This window comes from Lithobates pipiens, unplaced genomic scaffold (genome assembly GCF_037356315.1).
Source record: "Lithobates pipiens isolate NorthernLeopardFrog02 unplaced genomic scaffold, aLitPip1_a1.2 Scaffold_28, whole genome shotgun sequence".
NCBI classification, from domain to species: domain Eukaryota; kingdom Metazoa; phylum Chordata; class Amphibia; order Anura; family Ranidae; genus Lithobates; species Lithobates pipiens.
Genome location: NW_027507789.1, coordinates 50,600,187 through 50,624,751, shown reverse-complemented (window position 1 = coordinate 50,624,751; position 24,565 = coordinate 50,600,187). Strand labels below are relative to the sequence as shown.

The window sequence follows — 24,565 nt, the reverse complement described above, 5'->3', positions numbered from 1 at the left end:
AAATTGCATACACACGATTGGAATTACCGATAGAAAGTTTTTCCATCGGGAAAATTGAGAACATGCTATCAATTTTTGGCTGGCGGAAATTCGGACAGCTAAATTCCGATGGAGCATACACACGGTCGCATTTTCCGATGAAAAGCTCTCATCAGTCTTTTTGTGGCCGGAATTCTGATCGTGTGTGCGCCGCATAAGAAGATATAACCATGCCAATGGTATAGCAGAAAACATAGCACAGCAAAGAAGGTTTGTGGTGCAGGATGAGAGGACAGTCAAAATTAGAAGCGCCCCCCCCCCCCCCACACACACACAGTTGCAGAATTCCAGCTGCCTGCATACCGGAAGCAGTGTGGCCGTTTTATAGGGGCGCTAGATTAATTTGCCTCTAAGCTCAGTTCACCCCATAAGACTGGCGCTACACTAACAGTTTAGCGCAAGCCGGCGGGGACTCTTTCCGTGCTGCCCTCCTGCAAAGTGCTGCCCTAGGCCTGGGCCTTGTCAGCCTAGGCCAGGATACAACATCTGCAGTCATCACGCACTTTAAGTGTTCATTCACACTTGTGTGACTTCAAAATTGTGCGATTTCCATTGCGACTTGTTTTGTGCATTGTTAGTGTGAGAAGTAGACACATTCATGATCTGTACCATGTGTTGGAAATCTCAGGAATGATCTAATATTGGCTTCATAATTTATTGTCTGGATGCCAACAGAGTTGGTTCATGCACAGGGTGTGAGGAAGCTCAGTCTAATATATTGTTTTCAGTGGTAGCAGTTCCTTGTGACATGCTGCTTCTATCCCCACCAAAAGCCTGCAGGGAAGGGACTTGTTCTGTTTCAACACGTCCGATGACTATTTCCCTGGTTTTGCTCTCTGCGTGGACCAGGTATTGTGTAGTGATTCACAGTATCAATTACTTCCAAAATCACAGAGCGTTCTTACTGATATTTTGTCTGTAAATGCAAAACTTTGCTCTGTTTAATCTGCACCCGATGAATATTTAAAAAATTGTTTTGCTTTGGTACCGTACTTGTCCTCAGGGCAATGCCACTATGGTCTTTTAATATTCAGCTTCCATTGACTTCAGTGGGTTTCAGATTCAGCATTCAAACTTTAGTAATCTTTGCCAAACCCGACTCAAATTGAACCCAGATATGTTCAACTCATCACTACTCTGGAGGAACCCCGGGGCAGTAGCGCACCAAGTGGGGGGCAGCCCGCCACGGATGCCTCACACTGGGGGGTGTCAGGTCAGTGCCCCCACCTCCACGACTGAAGCGGTGACAGCGGAGTGGGTTTAGGCAGCGGCACAGTGACAGGGCAGGTTAGAGCAGGGAGAGCTGCATTTGCGTTGCAGGGGGGGGGGGGTGCGGGATGACAGAGAGGTGTCACCCATCGGCAGGGTCACACAGCCGAGCAGAGTGAAGCTGCTTCCCCTCCTCTCTGTTTATGTGTACACAGGGGGAGGGGACTTACTGTGCATGTGCCACTCTGATCTTAGGTACATTATGGGTGTACTGAAGGGGGGGTCTGTACTGTACTGAAGGGGGGGTCTGTACTGAATGGGAGGGGGGTCTGAACTGAAGGGGGTCTGCACTGAAGGGAGGGGTCTGCACTGAAGTGGGGGGTCTGCACCGAAGGGTGGGGGTCTGCACCGAATGGGGGGGTGTGTACTGAATGGGGAGTCTGTGTAACATGCAGGGGGTCCATAGCTGTGGGGGCTGTATAATGTAAAGGGGCCCAGAGGTGTAGGGTGCTGTGTAATGTAAAGGGGCCCAGAGATGCAGGGTGCTATGTAATGTAAAGGCACCCAAAACTGTGGGGGTTGTATAATGTAAAGGGGTCCAGAGGTGCCGGGTGCTGTGTAATGTAAAGGGGTCCAGAGGTGCAAGGTGCTGTGTAATGTAAAGGGGTGCAGTGGGGCTGTGTAATGTAAAGTGGTACAGAGATGCAGGGTGCTGTGTAATGTAAAAGGATCCAGAGATGCAGGGTGCTGTGTAATGTAAAGGGGTCCAGAGGTGCAGGGTGCTGTGTAATGTAAAAGGGTCCAGAGGTACAAGGTGCTGTGTAATGTAAATGGGTCCAGAGGTGCAGGGTGTTGTGTAATGTAAATGGGTCCAGAGGTGCAGGGTGCTGTGTAATGTAAAGGCACCCAAAACTGTAGGGTGCTGTGTAATGTAAAGGGGTCCAGAGGTGCAGGGTGCTGTGTAATGTAAAGGGGTGCAGTGGGGCTGTGTAATGTAAAGTGGTACAGAGATGCAGGGTGCTGTGTAATGTAAAAGGATCCAGAGATGCAGGGTGCTGTGTAATGTAAAGGGGTCCAGAGGTGCAGGGTGCTGTGTAATATAAATGGGTCCAGAGGTGCAAGGTGCTGTGTAATGTAAATGGGTCCAGAGGTGCAGGGTGCTGTGTAATGTAAATGGGTCCAGAGGTGCAAGGTGCTGTGTAATGTAAATGGGTCCAGAGGTGCAGGGTGCTGTGTAACGTAAAGGGGTCCAGAGGTGCAGTTGTGAAGAGGGGGTACACAGTAGTCACAAAGAGATATTGAAGGATGCAGAGGTATGCAAGGGGCACAGTGGGGTATTTTTACATTTTAACGCGGGCGGGGGGGGGGGGGGGGGTGCCAGATATAGGATCTGCCCCGGGTGCCAAATGCTCTAGGTACATCCCTGCCCCAGGGTTCCTGGTTTAAAAATTCCATTCTAAAATAACCATAGGGTGCACTGCCATAATCCCACAGCTGCCAGAAAGGTGTAGGTGTAGGTGTAGGGTTCTGTGTAATGTAAAGGGGCCCAGAGATGCAGGGTGCTGTGTAATGTAAAGGGGTCCAAAACTGTGGGGTTGTATAATGCAAAGGGGCCCAGAGGTGTAGGGTGCTGTGTAATATAAAGGGGTGCAGGGTGCTATGTAATGTAAAGGGGTCCAGAGGTGCAGGGTGCTGTGTAATGTAAAGGGGTCCAGAGGTGCAGGGTGCTGTGTAATGTAAAGGGGTCCAGAGGTGCAGGGTGCTGTGTAATGTAAATGGGTACAGAGGTGCAAGGTGCTGTGTAATGTAAATGGGTCCAGAGGTGCAGGGTGCTGTGTAATGTAAATGGGTCCAGAGGTGCAGGGTGCTGTGTAATGTAAAGGGGTTCAGAGGTGCAGTTGTTGAGAGGGGGTACACAGTAGTGACAAAGAGATATTGAAGCATGCAGAGGAATGCAGGGGGCACAGTGGGGTGTTTTTACATTTTAACATGGGGGGGGTGCCAGAAATAGGATCTGCCCCGGGTGCCAAATGCTCTAGGTACACCCCTGCCCCAGGGTTCCTGGTTGAAAAATTCCATTCTAGATCTAAAATAACCACAGGGTGCACTGCCATAATCCCACAGCTGCCAAAATGTAAATCCTTTTTTGCTAAGTCCGTGTTTTAGGCCCCGTTCACATTGGTGTGGCTTACGATTTCATTTAACAGAAGTCAATGCAAGTCACAGCGTAATTGGAAAAAAATACTGCATGGACAATTTCAAACTATATGAATGGTTCCATTGCCAGCAATGAGGTGCGGTTTGTCATGCCATTTGGAACTGTCATATTGCATGGCAAATCACATACGTGTGAACGGGGGCTTAAAGTGTTACTAAACTCACAACAGTAAAATCAGTGTGTATATGCAGTAAAGCATGCTTGTTATACTCACTGTGGAACCTAAGGGGTTAATCCTCTGCATTGTCTAAAAAGGCTGTTTGATCCTGTCTTCTCTGATCCTTCCCTTCTTCCACTGTTCACAATCCATCTCCTAATAGTTTAGAGCCTTTGGAGCCACTCTGCACATGCTCAGTTTGGTGTGCATTGCTAGAGAGTTTTTTCTCTTGGGAGGGTGCATGTGGTCAGCACAGGGCCAATCAGCACTATCCAGACAAGACGGTCAGGGGTCCTGCCGCCTCATAGGACAGTCAGTGTAGAATGAAAACTCCTCCTACAAGCTTTATCCAGTGCTCGGTTGGACACTGATAGAAGTCACAAGACTGCTATATACTGCTGATGAGAAAAGTTATTTAGCAGTTTATATTTACTAAAATACTTGAAATGCCGTGTACTGTGGGAGACTTTTTTTGCGATACGGCACTGCATCTCTTTAACTGACAATTGTGCGGTCGTGCGAGGCTGTACAAAAACAAAATTGATGTCCTTTTTTCCCACAAATAGAGCTTTCTTTTGGTGGTATTTGATCACCTCTGCGTTTTTTTTTTTTTGCGCTATAAACAAAAGAAGAGCGACAATTTAAAAAAAAACTAAATATCTTTTACTTTTTGCTATAATAAATAGACCAAATTTTTTTTTATAAAAAAAAAAGATGTTTTCCTCAGTTTAGGCCAATATGCATTCTTCTACATATTTTTGTTAAAAAAAATAAAAATAAAAATTGCAATAAGCGTATATTGATTGGTTTGCGCAAAAATTATAGCGTCTACAAAATAGGGGATAGATTGATGGCATTTTTATTATTATTATTGTTTTTTTTAATTAGTAATGGCCGCGATCTCCGTTTTATTTCTTATCTGGAACTTATGATATTGCGGCGGACACATGGGACACTTTTGACACATTTTTGGGACCATTACAGCGATCCGTGCTATACAAATGCACTGATTACTGTATAAAAGTCACTGTCAGGGAAGGGGTTAACACTAGGGGGCAATCAAGGGGTACTGTGTTCCCTAGGTGTGTTCTAACTGAAGGGGGGATGGGACTGTCTAGGAGGAGAGACAGATCGGTGTTCATACATAGTATGAACACACGATCTGTCTCTACTCCCATGAGAGAACCAGGATGTGTGTTTACAGCTGTATGTTTTTGTTCTCACTCTGTCACGAGCGATCATGGGAGCCCGGCACTCGCAGCAGGCGCGTGCACACGCCCCTAGTGGCCGAAAGGCGAAGTGACATAAGGTAACGTTGTTTCGCCCAGCCATGCCATTCTGCACAGTAAAACTGTGGCGGCTGGTCGGCAAGCAGTTAAGGTGGTAACTGGCAGGGCCGCTGATAGGGCAGTACAACCAGCCCTGTTGCACCGGGCCCGGCCAGCAGGGGGGGCCCGAGCAGCTTTTAACTTCTAGCTAAAAAAAACAAAAAAAACGAAATAACTATATTAACCTGCACCCACTTGATTACTAACATATATAAGGAATATATATTCATTTCCTGGGCCCCATCAGGTTACCAGAGGGGCCCAGGAGGTGAAAGCAGAAGAGGGACTTTTTTTCCATTTTCGGGTGCAGGGATACAATGCTGTGCCTCATGCTGCTCTCAGTATACCTGCACAAACTAAATTTCTTCCTGCTCACTGTACGCCTCTCTGGCGGATGGATATTATTGTTATACGGATCCCTTCATCCAGTAAGTGCTGCAGCTTGAGGGACTTATCACTGGGACGGCTGAGACAGACAGAGCAGCAGGAGTAATCTGGACAACAGCAAAGGTACACAGACAAGCAGTCCCCTGCACATACACACACACTGACAGGTCACACTATTGTAGCATGTGCAGTCCCCAGACTCTGTGTGCTCATGGTTATTATCATTATGATGATCAGGGCACAGTAGGTGCTGTATGGCTCTGTCAGTGTAACATGGCTGTGTGGTGCTGACTTTCCTGATACATGGCTGTACTGTGTGTTAAAGACTATAACTCAGCACAGCCATAACAAAGTCAGCACCAGACAGTCATTTTACACTGACAGAGCCATACAGCACCTGCTGTGCTCTGATCATCATAATGATAATGACCATGAGCACATAGTGAGATGCTACTTTTACACATGTGATGGGGGAAGGGACAGTAAAAACACATAGCCAAGCTGCATTTTTACCACCCCCAAACCACTCCCCTTTCATAACCTTTCACCCAAGCTTTGCAATTAGGTCCTTTTTCATGCAGACCTGATTGAAAGCTCTGTATGAAGACACAAACTGAATGGGCACAGATGTCAAAACACTGAAATCTCTCCCATTCAGATGCAGTTATGATTGGTGGGGCGCTGTAAATGTTAAATGTTCCAGCTCCTGCCTCAAGACACCCCCCTCCCCCACCCTGACAGCGTGGAGGCAGGGGTGGGGTTATGGGCGGAGCCAGGATGGGTTGTGGGCGGGGTCAATGGGGCCCCATCAGGTAGGCTGTATGGGGCCCCATGATTTCTAACAGCGGCCCTGGTAACTGGACCTCTTTACATATCTAGCTGAAGGGCTTTGTGATCAGTGGTGGGGGGGGGATTGGGCTCAGCCTTGCGATATCTTGGCAGAAGTGAAGGGAAGGCCCAGGTATGGCAAGGTGGTAGACACAAGCTTGCATAGGGGAAATGGCTTCCCCACTAAGCATTAGAAGCGGAGCGTTTATTCATGCTTGTCCATTACACAGGCATGACTGGTGTGGTATAGAAGAGTGATTGGCTATGGGAACATAGATGCTACAGTGCTCCAAATAGGTTGTGCATGCTCCTGTTATGCAGATTGAGGATGTGGACCTGTGCTATTACCAGCCCAGTCGTTGCCTTGTAAAAGAAGCAGTGACATCATCACTGAACCTCACATACAGTGGGGATAATAATTATTTGATCCCCTGCAGATTTTGTAAGTTTGCCCACTTACAAAGAAATTAAGAGTCTATAATTGTTATCATAGGTGTATTTTAAATGATAGAGACAGAATAGCAACCAAAAAAAACCCCCCACATGATACAAATGTTATAAATTGAGTTGCAGTTCAGTGAGTAAAATAAGTATTTGATCCCCAAGCAAAACATGACTTAGTACTTGGTGGAGAAACCCTTGTAGGTAAGCACAGAGGTAAGACGTTTACACCCCTTTCACACCAGGGCGTTTTGCAGGCGCTATAGTGTTAGAAATATCGCCTGCAATCTGCCCTAAAGAAGCTGCACCATTATGTGTAGTGTGAAAGCCCCGATGGCTTTCACACTACAGCGGTGCGCTGGCAGGACGTCAGAAAAAAGTCCTGCCAGCAGCTTCTTTGGAGCGGTGAAGGTGCGGTGTGTTTACTGCTCCTCCACCGCTGCTCCCCATTGAAATCACTGTATCACCGCCGGCAAAACGCTGCTATTGCTATAGAGCTGTCCTTTGAAGGCTCTTTGGTCTTGCCCATGTTGGAGAGGTTTGAATGGAAGAAAGATTCTGTGGACAGGTGTCTTTTATACACATAATGAGTTGTCGTTAGGAGCACTAATCTATGTACTACATGAGCACATACTGTAGCCAGTCTGTAGGAGCCAGAATTAAGTTTGAAAGGGAATCAAATACTTATTTTACTCTCTGAATTGCAACTGAATTTATAACATTTGTATCATGTGTTTTTTCTGGATTTTTGGCTGATATTCTGTCTCTATCATTTAAAATGCACCTATGATAAAAATTATAGACCCTTAATTGCTTTGTAAGTGGGCAAGCTTACAAAATCTGCAGGGGATCAAATAATTATTTTTGCCACTGTAGTCTACACAGAGAGCAGAGCTGTGGGTGCTCTCAATCTGCTTACCAGAATGATATGAAAACAGGCATATAACCACATGATGCAGGTGGTAAATATTAAACTTGGATAGCACGCTCCAAACTTGATAGATGGAATATAGGGTTAACCAGGTACATCAGTATCAGATGGAACATCAAAACTCACACTTTTTTTGTCACTGTTCGGAAACAAACTTTTTTATGTCCTGATTCCTGGCAGGATGGCATAGCAGTATCTGATATATTATACAAATACATGCACCCTTTGCTGACATGGAAAAGAAAGCCAAGATGATGTGAAGTAATTCATATTTTATTTAATTTATTTATTTTAATACATACAATATTCAGATTAAACATAACCATAGGAGAATAATTTAGGTAGTGTAGCTGTATGTGATTTAATTTGTAAATAAGATGATCCACTGGGTAGGGAATAAAACATGGCTACAGCAGCTGGGCCATGGGCAGAGCCAAAGTGTGCCACATGGCATTCTGGGAACTGTACTTTTACCAAGCAGCACAAGAATACCCTGATAAGCCAGACTAAGAACTGCTTGAAGGGGTATATCCTAACATTATGTGCTGGGTACACTGAAATACTTATAGAATCTAAATGGTAAATAACCACATAATGTCAGATTGATGAAGATGATGATGCTGAATTTTTTTCAGCTGGCTTTTGGACTTCCACCTCTATGTATCCTTTCGCATTCTGGAACCTGTTAGTTGTTAAATCAACTAACAAATGTCTTTGACCAAATTTATATGGGGTTATTGTTAGAGGAATGTTTATAGTCTCGTTGGGTTTCACCGAGCCCCCTCTAAAATAAAAAGAAATTAAAAAAACACGTTAATAGTAGAAATTAACAATTGGTATATGCATTCAGACAGTTCTACAGTATACCTTAGTACACATACTAATGCTGGATTTAAGTGCCCATTGTTTGTAGAAGAAATACATACTGTATGTTACCAGTGTACTGTCATTTTTTTACCTCTCTTTTCTTTCAATTGATTTTTATTCAAAGATTTAACAAAATAAAAAAGTACTAAGAAAATGTCAAAAGATGGATGCACCAAGTATTGTAAGCAAAATACAAATTAACCAAGCCTAACAGGTTGGCCCCACCAAATGGAGCGACAGCTTCCCAAGGATATAAGGTCGGTAAATGTAATCACCCTGTTACAGAAACAGAATAAAGGTATATCTATAAAAGAAAGAAAGAAAGATAAGAATTGGTCTCCTCAATCCAGGTCCCCAACCACAAGGCATCCCAGTATCTAGGGAGCTTTAAGATATTTATTCTAGGGATTCCACACTTTCAAATCTGGCTTGTTTACCTCTTAGCCCTTGTACACACGGTCGGACATTCCGACAACAAAATCCATCCGATTATTGTCCGAAACTTGTGTTGCATACACACGGTCGGACAAAGTTGTCAGAAAATCCGATCGTACGTAACGTGACGACGTTATTTCGTTACGAGGGGACTATGTTTAGGCTAGTAGCCAATAGCTTTGGTCTAGGAATTTGATCTGAGCATGCATGGCACTTTGTCCGATCGCAATTCTCCACACACAATCGGACAAAGTCCAATCGCATCATGTTGTCAGAAAGTTTTATAGCCCAGCTCTAAAACTTTGTCCGTTGGATATTCAGACGGAAACAGTCCGATGGAGCCCACACACTGTCGGATTATCCAACAACATGGTCCAATCGGACATTTTCCATCGGAATGTCCGACCATGTGTACAAGGGCTAAGAATGCTTGTCAATTTTTCATTAATCCTAATCCAGGATATTTTGTGTTTAACCAGCGTGATGTTAACCGCTGGTGATTTAAATTCTCACGCTATAGTAATTTTAGCTGCTAACGATATAAAGAAGATTAGGATTCGGAGGTGTCTGGGGATCTTATAGGTCTCGATAAGTCAGTGAACAACGCTGTTTTGACATTTTTGGGTATATTATGTCCTGTGAGTAGACAAGATTGAATATTTTGATCCAGAATTGCTGGACCTTCGGACAGGACCACCAGACTTGGAACATATTGCCCTCCCACCCACATCCTCAGAAACAGAAGGATGAGATACCAGGGTAGAGTTTCGCCAGCTTAGCCGGATCAAGGTACCATCTGGACAGCACCTTGTAGTTCACTTCCACTATAGAGGTATTGAGTATTCCTTTATGCACCAAGGTCGACCACTGCACCTGCACCTCCTCTATAGTCGCATCCAGGTCCGATTCCAATGTTATTTGGTAGGGCGGCTTGTTACGTTGGCTATTAAAGAGAACATATAGCTCTATAGCCAGGAGCTGGCTATTGTGCCTGCAATTCAGGGACAGATGCAGTGCTGTTAATGTGGCGCTGTCTCCCTCTAGTGTTAGCATGGACCCCATGTGTAATTTCCTGACAGAGGGAAATGAAAGCAGAGCAAATCATCGTGGCATGTGTAGTGCAGAGTGCTGGGGTTTCAATTCCAGCAGGACTGGCCTGAACTACAACCACCAGATTGCTGAGGAGGAAGGAATAGATTGCTGCAAGAGGATATAAAAAGGCTGGCTTAGGCCTAGATTGCTCTCTTGGGACGTCAGCTTGGATCTGCCAGCAGGAGCTATGTGTCAGTGTGAGCTGCGGCCTGCATAGAAGGAAGCCATACAGCTGCATCCAGAGGGACATCTGTGGACAGCATCACTTCCTAGCTGCAGCAGTCCAGAGGTTGATCCAGATCCTTTAGCATTACCTGCACTTCAGATCTGGGTAGGCCGTTGGTGCGATCGGACGCCATTCCCTGAGCCAGGACCCAGAGGGAGAGCCTGAAATCATAATCATTATCATCTGCATCATTGCCAGCAACTTCTGTGGTGATCGGTGAGCGGGCACCTGCCCATTTGAACCCTTTTTGAACCCATAGACACTGCATATAGACATCATTGTATTTGCCCACATTTCTGACACTTGTAGTCCCAGATAAAGCAAGTTCTTTTTTACCAATAGACATATGTGCTTTGCTCACATCCCTGTCATCTGTGACTCTGTTGGATGCAATACTATTAAAGCAACATATATGGTGACCATGTGCTTGTAGGTTTTACAGGAAACGTTTGCAATTACAAGGAGTTGATTACACAAAAGCTAAATTTGCTCTGTTACATCACCGAAGAATTATTTGCTTCATCATACTTTGAGTGCTAACTGAAGATTTGCCAGATTCCACAGAGTTATCATTAACCCCTTTTTGTTCTTTCCTCATCTTCCTAAGAGACTAATATTATTTAGCACAAGAGGTCTGCTCACATTTCTCTGGAACTCTGTTTAAAAGGAGCCAGCCAATCTAAATACAACAGTTTGCTGAATGTTTGTCAGTAGTTGATGTTAAGTGCCTGTGAGCTGAGTAGATAGATGGAATGTTCTGACATAGTTCTATTAAGTGTCAGTCCCCTGCTTCTCTGCTGCCTGTTCATATAGGCCTCAAGGATCTAGAAGAATTTGCAATTGCACTGTGTTTCTTTGCATTCTTTTTGTATTGCCAAGTAGAAGTTTTTAGATTGCACAATTACATTGCATGCTAGAGATGTATTATTTCAAACAAGTTACTGTTCTGTCCACCAGATGTCTATGCCTATTATCTGTACTTGTGTTGTTAAATTTACATGTAAGATGTGTACTTTACATAAGACAATCATATGTGGCGTGCAGGCTCCATCTAGCGTTCATTTTTTGTATTGCTGCAGTTATTCAGTTTTTTTGACTCACTGTATCTGTAGTTAAGAAAGTTGTTAGTACACAGGGAATTCTGTGTAGAATCTTCACAGGAAGTGAAGAAGCCACTATTCTTTGAGAAGACACTGCAGGAAGCAAGACTTTCTCAATCTATCGCCATCAACCCTTAGAGAACTTAAAAGGTAAGTTTTTACTATCACATCTTGTATTGTATATTGTTGTTTCTGCAATATATGCTGTATTGTATGCACTATTGTACGTATTGAGGTCTATTTCTGTTATTTTGTAGTTTCAACTGGCTTGTTCTAATACAAATGAGATCAAAGAAATATGCTATCTGAAGTTATTGAAGAAGGTTTAGCTATATGTCATTGAGACAGTTAACTTTATGATGTACAGTCTTAATGTTTTTGTTAATGTTATGATTTTCTATGTGCCACATTTGCCTCAGTAAACAAATGTAAATAGTTTCACCTGCATTGTGCAAGTTCATTATTTTTGCTGATAGTTGGTAAAAATGGCTGAACCCAGGGTGTCAGAGGACTTGCAGAGTCGGGGCAACCAGTGGGGTACAGTTTCTTCCAGCGGCACTCACGAGGGTAGCACTACAGCTCTTAAATCCCTCCACGTGACTCAGGATCACGTAGGAATTTATTTTCAAATTAAGTCCTGGTTGTTAAGTCTACCTGATCCTTACTTAGAGTCTGTATAAAATGAGTATCATTTTTCCAGGTTGATATACAGTACCTAGGAAAAAATGTGATACAGTTGGACCAATTGAGCGGCTCTATAATAGCGCAAAAAATGGGGAACTCCTAGACCGCCTCGTCATTTGGAAGTATACAAAGCGGAGTGAGCGCTCCTGCAACCACTAATACCCCAAATGAATTTCAGTCTCCTGAAAAATGCAGATGGTACCGGAGTCGGCAGAGACCGATAGAGAAATATAGGATTCAAGGAAGAACTGTAATTTTAAAGTGGAGTTCCACTCCAAAAATAATTTTAGCATTTTTCAGCTCAATTAAAAACGATAAATAACATTTGGAAAAAAAACATTTTTTACTCGCCTCTTAATGCCTGTTGCTAGGGGGTCCCTCGTAATCTGCCTCCTTACTCACCTCGGCTCCTTACGTCACTGCCCTCGGTGCCCTTGTCGCCGGAAGGAAGATCACCTCTACCCCCACCCTCTAGGCAGTCATCTGGGACATGTCACAGGTCCCAGTTGATTGCACGACCGGGCGCCCACGGTTACAATGCAGGCACGGCCGAGCAGAGGGGGAGACAAGCGGGGCTTCGATCCCCTGTACCGCTGGACCCTGGGACAGGTAAGTGTCCAATTAGTAAAAATCAGCAGCTGGAGTATTTGTAGTTGCTGACTTTTAATTTTTTTTTAAGCGGAACTTTAAACGGGCTTTAATGGCCACTAGGAGTGGAAGAATATGTTCTGCACTGGGCACAGCTTCAAAGCAGGAAATCCTGGGTGTAATCTGATTTTAACTAGCACCAGCTTAGTTTTGGCACAGATGACAGCAATGATGCACCATTTTCCTTCAACTGTCCACTAAAGCAGCACTGACTGCCGTCATACCCTCTGCACTCTTCTTGTACTGTTGGTGGTCATACTCCTGATGCACCTACTACTCAATGTCATATTCCCTAAACTACTCCTCTCCTGTACATACTGTCTGCCGTCATACCCTTTGCATTCTTCTTCTGCAGATACTGCTTGCTTCCATACCCTCTGTACTTCTCTTCTGCACATCCTGCTTGTAGCAATATCCTCCCACTCTTCTCCTGCTCCATTTTAACTCTACATATAAATCTGTTCTTTATAATTTTATTATTCGCCAATGTTTTTAATTAGGTAGGTTCATAGAAGCGTCACTATTTAAAAAAAAAATGTATTTTCAGGTATTTTTATGATTTTACTGCCACCTACTGACACAACCGTGCATTGAACCTGAAAGAAGCATAAGTGTGCTCCTAAATGTACTACCACAACTTTTCTATCAGTACTAGAATTAAATTGGCGGAGCGTACATAATAATTCAAATAATTATTGTAGAAGACTTTTCTGAGACAAGGTCCCTGAAAGAAACCCTTTTAAGGAAGTATGCAATTGCTATTGCTCTCCTAAAAAAAATACTAGCTTTCTAGCTTATTGTGCTGATTTTGTGGTTTCTGTACTTTCTACATGACTGATCTAGTATGCACTCTTCCAGGTCAATAACTTAAAATTTAGAGAAGCCAATGGATAAGCATGGTAGCCAGGCAACTGGCATTTTCACATGTGGGTCAGTAACTATAACTTATGTATTTCTATCTGAATAGAGTTCCTAAATATGGTGCTTTCATTTATGTAATATAAATTAGGCCAGAAATCAGCATTGCCCACACCCTTCCCCTGAATCAAGTTGGATTCATTGCACTTCCATGGGGATTGCTGCTGACTTCAGCTGTGAAATGTTAGGTAAGTATCCGATGAATGCAGAACTGAAATCAATTTACTTTGGGGGACAAGAAAGAATTGTGTTCTGCTCTTATAGTACTATAATACTGAGCTGAAATAATTATAGAAGAGGCCATTGCTGACCTCTTTTTGAAAATAGTTGTTGCAATCTCTTTCTGGTTAGATACATAGACAACCCCCTTTTTTGCCTTTTGGCACCATCAAAGTCCGCAACATGGCAGGTGGGCTTTAGTGAGTAAATATATAGCATGAAGTACTTGAATATTTTGTTAAATTTATCTCCCAAAGGTCCCCATCTAGTAATGCTAACATCTTCAGTAGAGATGTGCAATTCGTATCGTTCTGAATATAAATTCAGATGACTTTTTGGTTATTCAGAGATACGAATGTATCCAAATTTCCAAATGAAATAGTAACAGATTTTGTGTAATTTTTTTTAATTTTGTTACGTACATTCGTTTTCTAATGAATTCCAAATTTTTGGAACAATTCCAATTTGGATCAATCGAAAAATGATCGACCGATTCAATCTCTGTGTAAGACCCCTTTCATACTGAAGCCATTTTGCAGGTGCTATAGCGTTAAAAATAGTGCCTGCAAAACACCCTAAAACAGCTGCTCAATGCACTCCAGTGTGAAAGTCCAGGGGGTTTCACACTGGAGCGGTGCGCTGGCAGGGTGTCAGAAAAAGTCCTGCCAGCAGCTTCCTTGGAGTGGTGAAATCAATGGGGCAGCACTGCGATATTGCCGGCCCGACAGAGTTTTGCGACCAGATTTAACCCCTTTTCAGTCGCTAGCGGGGGGTTAAAACCACCCGCTAGCACCGCTAAAACAACGGTAAAGCGGCGCCAAAAATAGCGTCACTTTACCGCTGAAGCCCTAGGCGGTGCAGTGTGAAAGGGGTCTAAAGGATAACTTGTTAAGGAGCAGGCCGGGAAGCAGGTTGCTGTGTCCTTAACAGCCTATGACTCATTAGCTGTCAGCTGGCTTCCCCACTGACAGCTGAAATATATACAAAAGAATGGCAGCGATAAAAAAAATCTGAAAAAAACAAAACCCTGTGGGGTTCCTCCCCCAATCCATACAAGGTCCTTATCCGAGCATGCAGGCCAAGAAAGGGGACGGGGGGGACGGGACAAGAGAGCTCTCCCCCTTTTGAACCATATCAGGCCACATGCCCATGGGGGACCAGGGCCTCTTCCCTTAAACCCTGGACGGTCCCTCTATGTGAATGAGTAAGTACCCCTACCCATTCACCAAAAGAGTATAAAAAGGGAGTAAAGACACAACACGAGTTTGACAATTCCTTTATTAATTTTTTTTTTTTAAATGTCCCCTAAAATAGCTCCATCGTCAATGGCGATGCCCACCGCACTAACCACACAATGCTAACCACTGGCAACAAAAGTGAGTGCACACCTAAGTGAAAATGTCCAAATTGGGCCCAAAGTGTCAATATTTTGTGTGGCCACCATGATTTTCCAGCACTGCCTTAACCCTCTTGGGCATGGAGTTCACCAGACCTTAACAGGTTGCCACTGGTGTCCTCTTCCACTCCTCCATGATGACATCACGGAGCTGGTGGATGTTAGAGACCTTGCGCTCCTCCACCGTCCATTTTAGGATGCCCCACAGATTCTCAATAGGGTTTAGGTCTGGAGACATGCTTGGCCAGTCCATAACCTCAGCTTCTTTATTATTATTATTATACACCATTTATATAGCGCCAACAGTTTATGCATCGCTTTACAATGTATAGAGGGGACAACACAATTACAGTACAGTTCAATACAAAAGGTACAGGAGGGCCCTGCTCGTAGAGCTTACATTCTAAAGGGAGGGGGTGGTGGTACAAAGGGTAATAGCTGCAGAGAATGATTTAGCAAGGCAGTGGTTGTCTTGGAGGTGTGTTTGGGGTTGTTATCATGTTGGCATACTGCCCTGTGATCCAGTCTCTGAATAAAGGGGATCACGCTCTGCTTCAGTATGTCATAGTACATGTTGGCATTCATGGTTTCCTCAAACTGTAGCTCCCCAGCACTCATGAAGCCCCAGACCATGACACTCACACCACCATTCTTGACTGTAGGCAAGACACACTTGTCTTTGTACTCCTCACCTGGCTGCCGACACACACGCTTGACAATATCTGAACCAAATACGTTTATCTTGGTCTCATCAGACCACAGGACATGATTCCAGTAATCTATGTCCTTAGTCTACTTGTCTTCAGCAAACTGTTTGCAAGCTTTCTTGTTCATCATCTTTAGAAGAGGCTTCCTTCTGGGATGACAGCCATGCAGACCAGTTTGATTCAGTGTGCGGAGTATGGACTGAGCACTGACAGGAGGACCCCCCCACCCCTTCAACCTCTGCAGCAATGCTGGCAGCACTCATACGTCTATTTCCCAAAGACAACCTCTTGATATGATGCTGAGCATGTGCATTCAACTTCTTTGGCCGACCATGGCGAGGCCTGTTCTGAGTGGTTCTGTTAACCTGTCCTGTTTGTATGGTGTTGGCCACCATGCTGCAGCTCAGGTTCAGGATCTTGGCAATTTTCTTATAGTCTAGGCCATCTTTATGTAGAGAACCATTTTTTTTTCTTGTCCTCAGAGAGTTCTTTACAATGCTGAATTTTTCAGGGACCAGTATGAGAGAGTGAGAGTGTTAACACCAAATTTAAAACATCTGCTCCCCGTTCACATATGAAATTTTGTGACACTAATGAGTTACGTGACTCCGGGGAGGGAAAATAGCTAATTGGACCTAATTTGGACATTTACACTTAGGGATGTATTCACTTTTGTTGCCAGCAGTTTAGACATTAATGGCTGTGTGTTGAGTTATTGTGAGGGTACAGCTGCTATACAAGCTGTACGCTCACACTCACTGCTTTACATTGTAGTAAAGTGTAATTTCTTCAGTTCACATGAAAATATATAATAATAACATATTTACAAAAATCTGAGGGGTGTACTCACTTTTGTGAGATACTGTATGTTTCGCTTAGGCCCCATTCAAACTGCCTTGTGCTTGTTACATATTTTTTGCACATTACCAGAGCGTGCAGTCATGAATGCAGCATCAGTGAACAATTACAAGAACATTGTTAGTGGACAGAAAGGAAACTTTTATTGAAGAAGAGATATAAAGACTCCTCTCTAATAATCCTACCTGCCAGCCACCTTTGTAACACAGGCAAATTCACTTCAAGCTAGTCATTCACATTATAACCTGATTGTACAATCTTGTTTGGATCTACCAAAATCATAAAATACAAGGGCCAACCAAAACAATTTATGCAGTTTATTTCCAATGCGACAGACCCTTAGATTACAAAGTTGTTAGTAAGGATGAGTCGAAGAGCCCCCTGTTCGGTTCGCACCAGAACCTGCGAACAGACCTAAACTTCGTATGAACTCTAGAACCCTATTAAAGTCTATGGGACTCGAACGTTCAAAATTTAAAGTGCTAATTTTAAAGGCTAATATGCAAGTTACTGTCCTAAAAAGTGTTTGGGGACCTGGGTCCTGCCCCAGGGGACATAGATCAATGCAAAAAAAGTTTTAAAAACGTCCGTTTTCTTGGGAGCAGTGATTTTAATAATGATTAAAGTGAAACAATAAAAGTGTAATATTCCTTTAAATTTCGTACCTGGGGGGTGTCTATAGTATGCCTGTGAAGGGGCGCATGTTTCCTGTGCTTAGAACTGTCCCTGCACAAAGTGTAATTTCTGCAGAAAAAAAAGTCCTTTAAAATCACTCGCGGCTATAATGAATTGTCGGCTCCCGTAATACAGAGAACAATCATTGAAAAAAAGCGTGGGGTTCGACAAAATTCAATTACCAGGCCCTTCAGGTCTGGTATGGATATTAAGGGGAACCCCTCATCAAATTTTTTAAATTTACGTGGGGTCCCCCTAAAAATCCATACCAGACCCTTTATCTGAGCACGCAACTTGACAGGCCACAGGAAAACCGGGGGGGACGAGAGAGAGCCCCCCCCCCTCCTGAACCGTACCAGGCCACATGCCCTCAACATTGGGAGGATGCTTTGGGGGTCTATGACCCCTCAAAGCACCATGTCCCCATGTTGATGGGGACAAGGGCCTCATCCCCACAACCCTGACCGGTGGTTGTGGGGGTCTGCGGGCGGGGGGCTTATCAGAATCTGGAAGCCCCCTTTAACAAGGGGACCCCCAGATCCTAGCCGCCCCTGTTTGAAATGGTAAGGGGGTACAAAAGTACCCCTACCATTTCACAAAGAAAGTGTAAAAAATAGTTAAATAAGACAAACACACTTTTATAAAATTCCTTTATTAAAAATAAAAAAAGATAAAAAAAAGATTCCAGTGGTAGTAATCCACTCTTGCTAGCCAGCGATGGATGATCATCTCTCTGGGGTCCAGCGATGGCTGATCTGATCCAGCGACGGGTGATTTCTTAGTCCAGCGCAGCGAATCCATCCATCCATCCATCTTCTGTCTCCATGGAGGAGACACTGCGGGATCCCATCTGCAGGAAACCCGTCACCTGACCCCGCCCCTCTCTGACGGTAGTGAGGGAAGCCAGGCTTCCCCGATGGCGTATGGGTGACCCCGCCCCCCTCTGATGTAACAGAACCCTGCGTTACATCAGAGGGGGGCGGGGTCACCCATACGTCATTGGGAAAGCCTGGCTTCCCTCACTAGCGTCAGAGAGGGGCTGGGTCAGGTGACGGGTTTCCTGCAGAAATGACACTTTTTGCAGGGACAGTTCTAAGCATGGGAAACATGCGCCCCTTCACAGGCATACTATAGACACCCCCCAGGTACAAAATTTAACCACTTGAGATCCGCGCTATAGCCAAATGACGGCTACAGCGTGGATCTCCTTTTCCGGGACTACGTCAATACGGCGCTCTGTGATCGGCGAGTCCATGAGACTCGCCTGATCACCGATCCGTGCAAGGGGTCGATCCCGACCCCTTATCACGTGATCAGCTGTCAGCCAATGACAGCTGATCATGTGATATAACGGAGCCGGTAATCGGCTATTATTCCTCCTCGCGCTGTCAGCGCGAGGAGAAAAAAAAAAAGCCGATCACCGGCGGCCGTGATCGGGACATCAGTCCCGATCACGGCCAGCCCTGCTAGTGCCCACCTGCCCCCTGCCAGTGCCCACCTGCCCCATGCAGTGCCAAATGTATTAAAAGTAAGTGCCCCCCGTCAGTGCCACCCAGCAGTGCCCATAGTGCCACCCAGCAGTGCCACCCACAGTGCCACCCAGCAGTGCCCACAATCTGCCTCAAAGGTGCTGCACCCCAGTGCCACATCCGTGCCCATCAGTGTCATCTACCAGTGCCCAGCAGTGCCACCTATCAGAGCCACCTATCAGTGCCACCTATCAGTGCCCATCAGTCCCATCTATCAGTGGTACCTATCAGTGCCCATCTGTGCCACCCATCCGTGCCACCCATCCGTGCCACCCATCCGTGCCCATCTTTGCCCATCAGTGCCGCCTTATCTGTGCCCATCAGTGCCGCCTTATCTGTGCCTATTAGTGCCGCCTAACTATGCCTATCAGTGCACACCAATGCAGCCCATCAGTGCCCACCAATGCAGCCCATCAGTGCCCACCAGTGCAGCCTATAAGTGCCGCCTAATCAGCGCACTTCAATGAAGGAGAAAAATGACCCGTTTGCAAAATTTTATAACAAACTATTAAACATGATTTTTATTTATTTATTTTTTTTTTTGCATCTTTTTTTGTTTGTTTAGCAAAAAATGAAACTCCGAGCTGTAACTAAATACCACCAAAAGAAAGCTCTATTTGTGGGAAAAAAATGATAAAAATTTCATTTGGGTACAGTGTTGTATGCCCGCGCAATTGTCATTCAAAGTGCATCAGCGCTGAAAGCTGAAAATTGGTCTGGGACTGAGGGGGGTTTAAGTGCCCAGTAAGCAAGTGGTTAAAGGAATATTACACTTTTATTGTTTCACTTTAATCATTATTAAAATCACTTCTCCCGAAAAAACTGCCCTTTTCAAAACTTTTTGCATTGATACATGTCCCCTGGGGCAGGACCCGGGTCCCCAAACACTTTTTAGGACAATAACTTGCATATTAGCCTTTAAAATTAGCACTTTAGATTTCTCCCATAGACTTGTACAGGGTGTTCTGCGGCTTTTCGAATTTGCCGCGAACACCCCAAATTGTTCACTGTTCGCTGAACAGGCAATGTTCGAGGCGAACATGAGTTTGACTCAAACTCGAAGCTCATCCCTAGTTGTTAGTAGTTCTAAAAAGATTGTGCCATCAGATTGTAACTATGGCCAACTTTTGGTTTAAAAAGAAAAAAGGCAAGCAGCAAAAAGGCAAAGATGTAACCATAGAAAAATAGGATTGGATAAGGAATGGAAAATATTTAGCTTACTTGACTGTGATTGGATCTCGAAGAAGACCACTGCCTTCTGCTGTCACCACAATATCAGATACAACTTGGTTCAGGGGGTTGGTGAATACTACTTCAGCCTCAGCAGGTTTATTCATTTGGACTGGTTCTTTTATCTGAAAAAAAAGTTTATTCCAATAATTGTTATTATGCTTATAGTAGAACGGAACTCAAAATGCAAACATTTACAATGTTATGGGCAACACCTAGAAATGTTACTTGTGCCTAAGCAGTAACCCTAAAATTCCTTCAGAAAAATAGCAGTTCATTTCCTGGTAGGTGTAGTGTGAGATCTAAGGCACTTCTGCTTCTGACCTAAAATATCATGAGCTTTAGAGTAAGATTTGGTGATGTCACTAATGTGCTGCTCACTGATCTCCTTGCTGAAGGCTCTGACAAAAGCAAACCTTGCCTCTAACAAGATGGCCTCTTCCACACAGACAGTATAGAACAGGATATGGTAATTCAGTAATGGGGAAAAGTTCAGCTGCAGGGAGACCACAGGCAGTACTGGCGACTAGTCCTTTGCCTTCTGCCTGCCTTTTTTGGCACAGCTGACAGAGGGCTGTTCCTTTTTAAAGAAAACGTTGTGATAGAAATGCTGGAGCTGTCATTAATTGCTCTCTAACCAGTTCCATCATGTGATGTCCTCCGCCTCTTGCCACTACTGCACGCCCCCCAGGAGCCCGCAGTGTGGGTAAATGGGGATTGGGTGTGTCCCTTGATCAGGGTAATGAGCCAGTGAAATTGGCTTTTTACCACGTGACTGGCTGTGTCCAATCACAGCTAGTCACTTTGGAAATCTGCGTGCACGCCGCTTATGTGTGCCCCCAGGGGCACGCATCATGGCGATCGGGGGTGAGGCTTGCCCCTGAGACAAAGCCCAGTCCCGATCAGGGTAATTTGGCAATTAAATTGGTTCTTTACCACATGATCGGCTGTGTCCAATCACAGCCAGTCAAATACGTAAACAAACCACAGGTAACTGCCTGTTACCGAGTTCTCCTCCTCTCAGATCGTGGGAACAGTGAGTTACCGCTTTACTGTTAATATTACTGTGCCCAGTTTGCCCCCCCTGAATAAAGAGGACCTGTCATCATCATCCCATCTGAGTACCTGTCTGAGCTTATCAGAGTACCTGTTACCCCATCAGGAGTACCCGTCATGAGTACCAGTGATCCCATCAGGAGTACCTGTCCCATGAGCCCATCAGGAGTACCTGTCCTGTGAGCCCATCAGGAGTACCCATCCTGTGAGCCCAATAGGATTACCCATCCTGTGAGCCCATCAGGAGTACCTGTCTCGTGAGTCAATCAGGAGTACCTATCCCATGAGCCCATTAGTCCCCTGATGTGCAGCCCATTAGTCCCCCGACGTGCAGCCTATTAGTCCCCCGACGTGCAGCCCATCAGTGTTACCTGTCATACAGCCACCATGTCCAGAAAAGTATACACTTCATAAGAGGCATATCAAATACTAAGTCCGAGCAGCGGGGAGCTCTCACCACCCAGTTACAGTTCTGATTCTGGTTCGGAATATGAGCCCGTTAAAGGCAGTACAATCGGCATCTGAATCAGAGGAGGAAGTAGTCCATCCTAAAAGAAAATGGTCTGAAGACCAGGCAGCTACCAGCAGTGCTAGACACACCAATGGCCAATTGGCAAATGCCAACGGCAATCGGCAAGACCCCCAGGACGAAATGGCCAGTGCAAGTGCTGAAATTTCACACCAAAGAATTGGGGCCCAAACCCAGTTTACGGATGCCTTGGCCATCCCATTGTGGCTGCCTTAGCACAATCCCCCCCCTTTCACAGCACAGCCAGGTGTGCGGGTCAAGGCCAAAATTTCTCTAAAATAGATTTTTTAAATATATTTTTCCCTGATGAATTAGCTCAAAACATTGTGGACCAAATAAATCTTTTTGCTCGTCAATTTATAGAAAACAACCCCAGATCAAGTTATGCCTGCCCTTTCGAATGGAGACCCCTAACAGTGGAGGAGCTTAAAATGTTTTTAGGCCTTACAATCAAAATGGGGCTTACTAAAAAAAAAATTAAGTGCATGCATATTGGTCTACCAACCCCTTTCACGTGAACTGACCCTGGACTGAATTGACTATGCCTTTGCCTACCGTCTAGTTCCCCTTTTTACCTGCTCTGACCTCGGCCTGTTGACCATGTTTTTACCTGCCCCTTGGACTGATCTCTCACCCTGCTACATAGGAGTCTCACATATGTGAGGGGCTCCAAAATGGTGTTCGGAGTTGAGAAACCAGTTATTGGTTTTCCCTTTGTTTTGTAATTCCCAGAACAGGGTCTAGAGTCTGGAGGCTTCAAAGCGATTTGGGTGGGAGAAGCCTCTAGCCCTGTCCCCATTCTTTCCTGACCGAGGCCATAAGCTTGATGGTTCTGCCTGCTGCCTGGACCGATACTTTGGCTGTGCTGACAATATCTCTGCCTGCACTGACGCAGGACTTGTTATGGACCATGTGCTTGTTGCCTGGATTAATACTTTGGCTGTACAGACCATATCTCTGCCTGCACTAACTATGGACAGTATTCCTGCCTGCTGCATGGATGATCCTTTCGCTGCTGCTGACCGAATCCCTGCCTGATACCTGGACCAATGCTTTGGCTGTGCTGACAATATCTCTACATGTACTGACTATGAACAGTATTCCTGTCCGCTGCCCATTTTGCTGTCACTGTCCACATTCCTGCCTGCTGTCTGGACCGATGCTCTCCTCTGTGGACCACTGAACTACTTAAGCCACACGTAATCTTTTGTTTACCCTTTACTCAGCAGAATGTTTTTTGGTTTGTAATTGGTATGTACAGTACATGCTATGTGTTAGGTTGGCAGGAATTTGTGTGTAATTTATGTCCCTAGAACAACTGGAGGTGCTACTTGGATGTTGGGCCCCTGTATGTGGCTAGTGTAAAATAAAAAATGTGTTTTCATTTTTTTTCCACATTTTCTAAAAACTTCTGGAAAAAATTAACCATTCAAAAGACTCATCATGCCTTATAGATTATTTGTTGGGGTGTTTGCTTTCCAAAATGGGGTCATTTTGTGGCCAATTCCATTGTCCTGGTGCTCCAGGGCCTTCAAAAGTGTGATAGGTCCTCATCAAATTAAATGTCTAATTTATGCTCCTAGAACGCCTGGAGGTGCTACTTGGATGTTTGGCCTCTATATGTGACCTGGGTGTGTAAAAGTCTCAAACACATGGTATCGTCATACTTAGGAGGAGTAGCAGAATGTATTTTGGGGTGTCATTGCAAGTATGCATACGCTTTGTGTGAGAAATAACTTGTTATTATTAACATTTTGTGTAAAATAAAATAAAATAAAGAATTGTGGGAAAAAAATGACAACTTTCAAAAACTCACCATGCCTCCTACTAAATACCTTGGAATGTCTACTTTCCAAAAAGGGGTCATTCCACTACCTGGACTTTTCACCTAAACCCTCCGATCCTATGCTGAGAGACTGTGTTGTGAACTACTTTTCACAAATAAAAATCCCTTTAAGTGGATCTGTCGTCAGTCTCTGCAGTATTTGGGCCATCTACCTCGGGAAACCCCTAGACGCATATGAGTTGAAGAAGGTAACGGTAAGCCCAATAAATTAAGCCGCTCCTTCGGGAGTAAGGGCTACATGACTTATTTGCAAAATTTTACAATAGAAATTAAAATTATTGTAGCAAATTGCATGTACAGTCAATAAGAACGATCATCATAAATAAAACAGCCACGGCATTCAGAGTGCTTTTGTCTCATAGCCAGCCTGACGTGTTTCATCTGAGTGGATATCAGAGGTGTGGCTCTACTACACAAGCACATACTTTTAAGTGTGTCACCAGGTGACATGAATCACGGCCGATCAACCCCCAGGATGACGCAAAAACCCGGAAATACTCTGCTGGTGCGCATCATGTCCTGCGCCTGTGTTCCATACATAGGAAATACCTTTCAGATGCGAGAGACGGAGGAGGGGCCCCCGTACAGACGCACCAATGGGAAACAGATCCTCTAGCTGCTAGACGCTATCATGTCAGCGCTAGGTATATACATACACAAAAAATACATTTACTATAGCGATGCCACTTAAATAATATACAAATGGCTTAAGGATAAAAAAATAAAAAAAATTGTAGGAGGATCACATAAGTCATGCAATGTATAAAAACATATATAAAATTGCAATAAACGAATACAATAAAAACACTGAGTGCATATATATATATATATATATATATATATATATACATACACAAACAACTTTACTTGCATGGAGGATAGCAGGACATATCTTAACAGCATGGAAACAGGTACACCCCTTCTCAACAGCATATGCTTTCAAATTACATTCAGTTCTGGATATGACTATAACATTCCATCGACAAAGGCTTATTGAGTGCGTAATCGGTCA

General features: G+C 44.4%; 1 protein-coding gene across 2 annotated transcripts in view; it reads right to left on the bottom strand.

Annotated features, from left to right (window-relative positions):
* Nucleotides 1–7,795: 7,795 nt before the first annotated feature.
* The window catches only part of LOC143935374 (protein-glutamine gamma-glutamyltransferase E-like), an 80,592-nt gene continuing 63,822 nt past the window's right edge, over nt 7,796–24,565 (bottom strand). For both annotated transcript variants that reach the window (XM_077459195.1, XM_077459196.1), the window contains 2 exons: nt 20,114–20,247; nt 7,796–8,322 (listed from right to left, as the gene is read on the bottom strand). In XM_077459195.1, the coding sequence (XP_077315321.1) occupies nt 8,136–8,322; nt 20,114–20,247 (321 nt within the window). In that variant the 3' untranslated portion in view covers nt 7,796–8,135. The remainder of the gene's footprint in view (nt 8,323–20,113; nt 20,248–24,565) is intronic.